Source organism: Aplysia californica, unplaced genomic scaffold, assembly GCF_000002075.1.
Source record: "Aplysia californica isolate F4 #8 unplaced genomic scaffold, AplCal3.0 scaffold00416, whole genome shotgun sequence".
Taxonomy (NCBI): Eukaryota; Metazoa; Mollusca; class Gastropoda; order Aplysiida; family Aplysiidae; genus Aplysia; species Aplysia californica.
In genome coordinates, this window is record NW_004797686.1 from 604,803 (window position 1) to 614,029 (window position 9,227).

A 9,227-nucleotide genomic window follows, 5' to 3' on the forward strand; every position below is an offset into this window, starting at 1 on the left:
TCTTGTTTGAATTGTGTATGCCCAATGTCTCTCTCTCTCTCTCTCTCTCTCTCTCTCTCTCTCTCTCTCTTTCTCTCTCTCTCTCTCTCTCCAACTGTCTTTCTCTACCCCCCTCCGTCTCTCACTTTTTCTTTATCTATTTCTATTTTGCCATTCTTTTTCTTTCTCTCTCTTTCCCAGCCCCATTCCTTTCTCCCCTATCCTCTCCCCCCTTCCCGCTGTCGCTCTCCCTTTCAATAATTTCGATTCTCTCCCGCTTCTTGTCTCTACTACCCTCATAAAAGCGTCTGTCGGGCACAACGTCACTGCTACGTCACAGTTGCCCCCACCGAGAGTGGAGACCCCTGGTGCGTGTGGCAGGTCAAGTGAATTTGGAATGGACTCTTCACCAGACCATTACCCTACTCACGACCTTTCTCCAATCGATCTGCCTACACGATTACAATGATTCTATACTTATTTGCATAATATAGAAAGAGATCTAGATCTAGGAAGACAATATCGCTCGATTTTCAGGTGGACTACGCCCTTCGCCAAGGACTCGGAGGAGTTATGTTCTGGTCGCTAGATTTGGACGACTTCAAAGGGAAGTCCTGTGGAAAAGGCCCCTACCCACTGATCAACGCAGTCAAGGATGAGTGCACCAATCCCTCATCGGGAGGACAGGGGTAAAATATTTGACTTAGTGTGTGTGTGTGTGTGTGTGTGTGTGTGTGTGTGTGTGTGTGTGTGTGTGTGTGTGTGTGTGTGTGCATGTTGGCCTCTGTGTGGAACTTATGTGACCTACTATGCACATTCGGGATCTCTACTCTTTGTTGGGCAATATATGGGTCGCCATGACGTCATATGCGCTAAAGGAACTTTTAATTGATTAAGAAAGGAATGTGTGTGCGTGTGTGTGTGTGTGTGTGTGTGTGTGTGTGTATGTGTGTGCGTGTGCACACGGGCGTATGTGTAAATGTGTGTGCGTGCCCGAGCGTGTGTGTGTGCATTACAGATTATTTGCTTACTTCGTTGCTTGTTTGCAGTACTTCTGCAGCCCCTGGAGCGACCTCCGCGCCGGGACAGGGGACCACTCAAATCCCCCTGGTCGTGAGCAGTGACGCGAATATACCCGGTGCTGGGTCTACTGCCAGTGGAGGTGAGTGGAGAGAGTGACATGACAAAATAACGCTGAATAGTGCCAAATACCTAGCGTCTGTTTTATAACCTACAAGGACTCGACTTCGCAGGGGAGGCCATGTCGTGATAATGCCTGATTTTAGAATTCTAAAGGCAGTGTTCTATTCTGAACTGTCCTCTGGGAAGCGTGTAGTTCGCGCTTTAAAGAGCGCTACAAAAGACAGTCTGAAAATTTCTCTGCACTTCAACACAAATCCTTTGACATATGAGAGCTTAGCACACCCACTTGAATAGCCCCAATGATATTGGGCCGAAATAAATATGAGGCTTTACGGATAAAATAAAAAGCAAAGTCAAGGAAACAATGGCATTAATAATAGTAATAACATAATTTAATAATGTACTTATAGAGGCACTAGCTATCCATGTATAGGTACTGTTTCAGCCTTAACAATGTCACGTACTTAAAACACTTTGTGTGGCCTCTCGCAGACGTCACAGAAATGTTCAGGAACCAGAACCTGTCAGACGTCATCCACGCTAACCCGTACAGTTGTGTGGAATACATCGAGTGCTCAAATCACTACACCATCGTCATGAAGCGCCCAAGTACCCTCCACTACAACGCCCAGAAGGAGACCTCTGACCACGCATACCGCACGCCCTGCCTGACTTCCTCTTTTACTTCTTCTGTGTCTACCGCGTCACATAGGATGATATAAGATGAGATGAGATGAGATGAGATGATTTGATAAACGTGACGAGACAAGATGAGATGAGACGACACGAGACAAGAGAAGACCGGACAAAATGAGACGATAAGTAAAGAGGCAAGACAAAACAAGATGAGATGAAACGAGATGCAACGCGAAGAGAGACGAGGCGAGATAAGATGAGACTTGACGAGATAAGTAGACAAAAGACGGGACGAGATGAGACGAGATGAGATGAGTTGGGACAACAAGACGGGTTCAGATTACACGGCCAGGGCGTAACAAATTGTGGCGTAATGGATTAAGTTGAAACAATACTAGAGGAGACTTACTTTGACAGGTCAACTGAAGACCAAACCAGACGACCTGAAGTGGGGAGCAACGAAGCGAAACTAGACAGAGCTCACCACGGAATGTCAGAGCTCACAAACGAATAATGTTCGCACACGCACAATGTGTTTGTCTGAGAAATGAGTGTGGGAGCTAGATCTACAGGAGAATGGAAATTTTAAAAAGAATTAATTAATCATTCAAAATAGAAATTGAGGACAGGGTAGGGTGGGGTAGTGGGGTAGAACATTAACCTAAGAAAATTTTGAAACCTTTCAAAGCTGTCTCATCTATTATTTTACGCACGCCGCTTTGTTTCTTCCCCAGTGACCACTCAGACAATGCCAAATACCAATGTACCGGGCACCACAGCTCCGACAAGTACGCTCTATTATATACATTTTTTAGTTCGTTTGAGTAGACCTTTTTAGGGGGCTCTCGTGGCCTAGAGGTTTAGGTGTTCGCCTCTCATTCAAAGGTCCCGGGTTCGAATCCGGGTAGCGACCGAACAATTTTCTTCTCTAAATTTGTCTCCTTTCACCTCCTTTCCTACGCTCTAGCAATGTTCTGTCGTCTGCTTTCGTCTCCTCTTTCTGCCCCCATCCCTTCACCTCCTTTGCCCCCTCCACTGGGCTTCTGATTCTTTCTGCAGCCTTTCTACTGCTATTCGCTGGCTTCTTCTTACTGCTGTCTTTCTGCCACACCCCTGATCTTCTGGTAGGAAAGATCTACACCTAGCCTTCTCGGACAAGGGCGAAAAATCTGGGAGGTCCTGTGTGCAAGTTGTGCACGTTAAAGATCCCTTGATGGTCTAAAATCGATAAGAGTAGGCTTCGGCCACCACCCGGGCAAAATTCAGAATTTCCTAACACCTGAAAAAGCTTAGTGTGTCCCGTGCGCTCATATAATGACCTTATGCAGTTGCGAGCGCCGTAAAACACTTACTAAAACAAAACAACAGACCTTTTTACCATTTTGCCTTTTAGAGCACAGTGGAGATTATTCTAGATACAGCGGCGGGGCGCCATTGGTGCAATTGGTGCAAGCGCTCCACCTAACCCTGGCCTTCACCCCCCCCCCCTTTTTTCTAATTGTGTATAACCAGTCAGTGCTCTTGGCTAGATCTACATCCTTGCGATCTGTCACCCGCTGGCTGCGCCAGTTTAGAGACAGACAGCGGGGATGGTTTATGCTCGTCACACCGCTTGCGGTAGTGTCTGTTGGGAGCAAGCAAAATCTTTGCACCAAAGTTATTTTTGTCACTGGAGAGAAATCTAGGCATCATTCGTCCCGCACAAGAAGAAAGCTGCATGAAACTGTTCTTCGCAGCACCAATTTGGTGCAAGCTAAATATTTGATCCAAGTTTCCGCGAGCCTATCTAGCCTATTACACTTACTAAAGGAGTCTGCTCCTCTACGGTAACTCAATGAAGAATGGGTATCGAAACTGACAGTTGTCTCCCTCTGTTGTGTATTAAGTCCTGGTGCAGCACGAAGTTATTAGAATTAAATCTTCTCAGATTGTGAGCATAGTGAGTTGTAGATCTAAGTATTATTTCACTTTATTGCAGCTTTCATGCGGTTTCATCTAGAAACAGTTGTAAATATCGATAGATGTAGATTACGGGATATCCCGCAGATTCTAATTGACTTTCTCTAGAAATCTTAACAGTAGCTACTAAGCCTATTGCCCATTTAGATCTAGCTCACTTTTCAATTATGCACCACCTTGTCTGCAATCCACGTGACGCCACTGTAGATGCAGAACGCTTGATTTGATGCTCGTCTCCGAAGGAAACTTTGAAACGTTAAATCATACATTTTCTGTATATGGGTTGTTTTTCTTTGATGGTCCCTCCAGGATTAGAACCGGCGTTGCCAGCATCGTAGTCCAATCCTCTCTTTCCCCAGTCGAGCTAACGGTACAGCCTTTTCATCTGACACAGTCAACAATTTGATTTATACAGCACTGCAACAACGCAATAATAAATTGTTTGATTGTTACAGCTCTACCCTCACCCCCACCCCCAAAAAAAAGTTAAAAATTGGTGAATTTGCGAAAATTCCATCAATAAGTAAATAGAGTATAGATCTAGATATTTCTGGAGATCTTCGCCAAAGAGTCTACACAATATAGATACTTTCACGTTAGAGGTACTTTTACTTTACTTTACTTTTTCCTCCTCTGTTTCCGTTAAGCGTCGGGTGAGATGCAGTTTTCTATGGTAGGCCAGCTCCGCAGCTCTTTCAGTTGTGATGTTATGTTTTCTTAGGGTTTCCTTGACACCCTCGATCAACCTTTGGCGTGGCCTTTCTCTTCCTTTATAGCCTGAGTGCTTGGTTTTTTAGGCTCTCGAGGCTAGCTGGTCAGGTGACATGCGTAACAGGTGGCCAAACCATCTTATCCTTTGTCTTTCTATGTAACGCAGGCAGGACTCAGTGCGGATAGCTGCTCTTACTTCTTCATTATTCTGCCTGTCTCGTCTTGTGATGTTAACGGTTTTGCGGAAACATTTCATTTCGTATGCGATGATTTTGCTTTTATGGGTTTTGCTTAAGGTCAAGGTCTGGCACTGATAACATAAGGTTGGTATGAATACTGGGGTGATAAGCTGTCTCTTTGTGTCCATGGAGATGTTAGGAGGAGATAGGAGGGGTGCAAGCTGGTAGGTGACAGCGTTGGCTTTTTGAGTTCGCATTTCTATTTCTCTGTCAATGGACCCGTTTTCATAAAAAGTGCTGCCTTCACCAGTTTCAGTTGTTTACAATTGACATGGATGTTCAGGGGACTATGGTTTCGGCTCACTTTCATAACTTCTGTTTTTGATGTGCTTATTTTCATGTTGAATTTCTCACAAGTGTTGTTGAGTTCGGCAGTGTTATTTTGGAGGCTTTGTTGGTCATGATGAATAAGACATTGGTCGTCTGCGAACAGAAATACATTTAGGCTTTCTGGGCTTTGGTTTGCGTCTTGCGTTATTGTGTCCATATATATATTATAAACAGGAGAGGAGATAGAACGCATTCCTGTCGTACCCCAGAGCTTATTTTGAACCAGTCTGTATTGCCTTCGTTCGTTCTTACTGAGCTTCTGCTGTTGGTATATAGAGCTATGACATTATCTAACATTTGTCGTCTGACGCCATACTTTTCGAGTTTTGCATAGTTTACTCTGTCAAAAGCCTTCTCCTGGTCTATAAAGACGATGTTGGATTTTTTGTTGTGTTCGATTGTTTTCTCGCAAATCTGTCGTAATGCGAATACAGCATCCGTGCATCCTCTTCCCTTTCGGAATCCAACCTGATCTTTGCTCAGTTTTCTCTCTACAATAGGTCTACGTTAGAGGTACAAACGAATTTAATGCATTTATAAGTAGGCTCTGTCCTGTGGTTTGGTACTATGTCATGCTGTGTTGAAAAGGTTAAGAGATGCCACGTAAGATAACGTAGTTGACGCGGGGTTATGCTCGAGTAAGTTATACATTTTATTACACAAAAAGATTTCATCACGTTATGGCTGAACAGGCCTGTTTGTGTGATGTCCCTGGTCCAAAAAAGTAATGCCATTGATTTACCAAAGGTTTATGGAATTTGCGAAGGTTAAAATCTCATTTTGACTATCTACCTTGCAACTCGACTCACGATGTGCCATTTTGAATGGGAAATGTTTGGTATCCAGGCAGATCACGCCGAACTGAGAGAACATTTTAAAGAAACAGAAATTTATGAATAAAAAAAGAATTAAAATAAACAAGAAATCACCCAAAATCAGACCTGGAACACTTTCCATTTGTTTGTTAAAACTAAGACCGCGATTACGCCCTTCTTTCTGCTTGAATTCTTAATACCCTACATCCCGTTTCAAAAACAGGCTGGCAGTATCCAACTATCCCGCCACTTAATTGGTCTGACTTGTGTCAGTGGAGATGTAATAATTTACCACTAAATTCCTTTGCCTTGTCCTTCTCTTAGCTCCCACTGCAAATATTTACATTCAACTTCACTACTTTGTCTATGTATTAGCTTTCCCTTTAAGTATTTACATTGAAACTTCGTTGTGGATTTTCCCCCCCCCCTCCCGCCACTTGCAAGCATTTACAACGAAACTTCTTTTGTCCATGCTTTGACTACCTCTGCAAAAGTTTACAATAAATCTTCTTTATATCGATTCTAAGCTCCAGCTCCTGAACATCACGTAAACCACACGGACAAGATCGCATGCAACCCTAACATGGACGACTTCCACGCAAATCCTGACGAGTGCGAGTCCTACTTCATCTGTACCGCCGGACTGGCTTACCACGTGAAATGTGCCCCAGGGCTCCACTTCAACGCCCAGACCAAGTACTGTGACTGGCCAGCCAACTCAAACTGCAAGGTCAGTGTCGTTTATTTGTTTGTGATGTGTTATGTTGTTTTCGCACTTTCCAATACATTATTACATGTAGTTGGAAGGAGACACTTGTTGATCCTACCCCATTTTTTCATCTTTTGTGTCTGTCTGTTTGTCTGGTTTTTTCCCTTCCACTAAATGGCCTTCATTATGTCAATGTACTTCTATGTACTCAAATAACAAACAAATAAACACACCAGCAAACAAATAAACACACCAGCAAGCAAACAAACAAACAAACAAAGTGCATCAAAGAAAAGGGAGGGAAGGAGTAATGCCTGTCTGCAATATGATGAAGTGGTACACTTTAAGACCCGAACGCACCTGTGTTCAGAAAGGCAGATAATGCTTTGGAACAAGAAACAGACAGACAGACAGACAGACAGACAGACAGACAGACAGAGACGGACAGACACAGAGAGAGAGAGAGAAAAAAAAAGAGTGAGTGAGAGAGAGAGAGAGAGAGAGAGAGAGAGAGAGAGAGAGAGGGAGAGAGAGAGAGAGAGAGAGGGAGGGGTGGGGGTGGGGGGGGGGGGCAAGGAAGCAAACAACTATGTTTGTTGGAAGATAGCCAGTAGGCAGCCAGCCAGCCAGATAGACAGACGAACAGATAAAATCAGATAGACAGACAGCCAGGTGGACGGACGGGCGGGCGGACGGACGGACAGACAGACACACAGATAGTAGATAGATAGATAGATAGATAGATAGATAGATAGATAGATAGATAGATAGATAGATAGATAGATAGATAGATAGATAGATAGATGTCGAATGTTAGAATAGATGGCCATGTTGATTTACGGGGGGGGGGGCAAAAAATGAATTGATGCTTCAACAGCTGGGTGTTGAATATATGAATACTTATATTAGTAGATAAGCAGATGGGTACTTCGATAAATAAAATTGCTGAACATATGAAAATAAAGAAAAATGTGTTGAACCTAGAAACGACATACTGCTCCTCTGCTGTAACCAATCGATTTCCGTAAAATATATACATATGATTTTTTAACTACAGAATGGGCAGATACTTTTTAGGTTCGGTAACAGACAGTGAAAAGTCTTTAAGTTTTTCGTTCTTGTCTTTCTTTCTCCTCGGTGTGGACACGCAGTTCGCCACGAGCGCCCCAGTGGTAACGACCACAACAGCACCGGTAACGGCAGCTCCGGTACAGACAACAGCTCCAGTACAAGTACAGACAGCAGCCCCCGTACAGACAACAGCTCCTCTAGTACAAGTACAGACAGCAGCCCCCGTACAGACAGCAGCTCCAGTACAGACAGCAGCTCCAGTACAGACAACAGCTCCAGTACAGACTGCAGCTCCAGTACAGACAACAGCTCCAGTACAGACAGCAGCTCCAGTACAGACAACAGCTCCAGTACAGACAGCAGCTCCAGTACAGACAGCAGCCCCCGTCTACACCCTACCTCCCGCTAATACAGCCAAACCCGCTGGTTCTTTCAGTAAGGTTATTTCTGTACAAACATGGAAAAGTGTCAAAGAATGTAAATGGAAAGGCTAACACTTCAAATAAATGCTTATAATTATTGTCAGGATGTGAGCTTCATTCCACAAACACTTAAATCTTTTTTGAAGTTCTGAGAACACCAAAGTAGAAGAGAGGGTACAGATCAGAACAATGACTTGAGCCCTCGTTATTTTTCAGTTTAAAATAATTTCATGTATTAGAAAAGAGTTAAGGAAACAGAACGAAATTATATTTGGATTTGTCCCTTGATGTCTTTATTCAAATAACAGTTTTATTTGGATGTGAAATGACGTTGTCGATATACTGAAGACACTGACCAAAGGTGTAAAAAGGTAGAGCTAAAACCCAAAGAAGTGACTACAGTAATAAAGTTATTTTTTAGCAGTCGAGCAAAATAGTTGTGAACCATGGTCGCCGACGTCTGTTTTATACGTGGCGCTAGAAGAAAAACAAGCAAACCAAATCTCCAAATGTCGGAAGAATATACAATCTTGGCTTTATCCCTTTTTTGCTGCTGTAGTTGCGGTGTGTTTTTTTTTTAATATTAATTTGTCCTCCTCATTTATCTTTGCAGATATAATGACCATTTGCGAAGACCTGCACTTGTCAGACGGTGTCCATGCTGACCCGACCAGCTGTAGCTACTTCGTCGAGTGCTCCAACCACGCCACTAATCGACTGTCCTGCCCTGGGGGTACTCTGTTTAACAAAATGATCCTGAACTGTGACTACCCACAACGCGTCCGAGGATGTCCTTAATAGAAGGGGCCAATATGGCCGCCGGTTGAGGAACACGACTTAATTACGACATGTGTGTGTACCAGGGGCGAAGCGTCTATATAATCAAATAATCACTGCTTCCCTTCCTAATTTTGAAACATTGTCGCTGTCAAATTCATCCTTAAACGTAAACCTCTTAAATTAAAAGTAAAAAGAGGTTCGTAATCCACAATGAGCATGCCTAACATTCAAAACGGTTTCACGGCCACATAAATAGCCCCCTCACCCCTCTCGGGCCACTTTGATTAAGTAAGCTTAAAGTGAGGCTGAAAGAATCTACCAATACAGTTGAGGGAACATGTGCATAGCAGTCATGGCTGTTTCATTGCCACATATACCCTGTTCACCCCTTTGGGGCCACAGTTAAAATCAATCACCAGCCCTGATTAAGTAA

At 43.6% G+C, this 9,227-nt stretch overlaps 1 protein-coding gene across 1 annotated transcript in view; it reads left to right on the forward strand.

Moving 5' to 3' along the window:
- The window catches only part of LOC101847358, a 30,203-nt gene extending 21,391 nt beyond the window's left edge, over positions 1–8,812 (forward strand). The window contains exons 17-23 of the mRNA XM_013085881.2: positions 517–668; positions 1,029–1,141; positions 1,615–1,731; positions 2,493–2,546; positions 6,340–6,513; positions 7,673–7,960; positions 8,628–8,812. Coding sequence (XP_012941335.2) covers positions 517–668; positions 1,029–1,141; positions 1,615–1,731; positions 2,493–2,546; positions 6,340–6,513; positions 7,673–7,960; positions 8,628–8,812 — 1,083 coding nt within the window. The remainder of the gene's footprint in view (positions 1–516; positions 669–1,028; positions 1,142–1,614; positions 1,732–2,492; positions 2,547–6,339; positions 6,514–7,672; positions 7,961–8,627) is intronic.
- Positions 8,813–9,227: the final 415 nt, after the last annotated feature.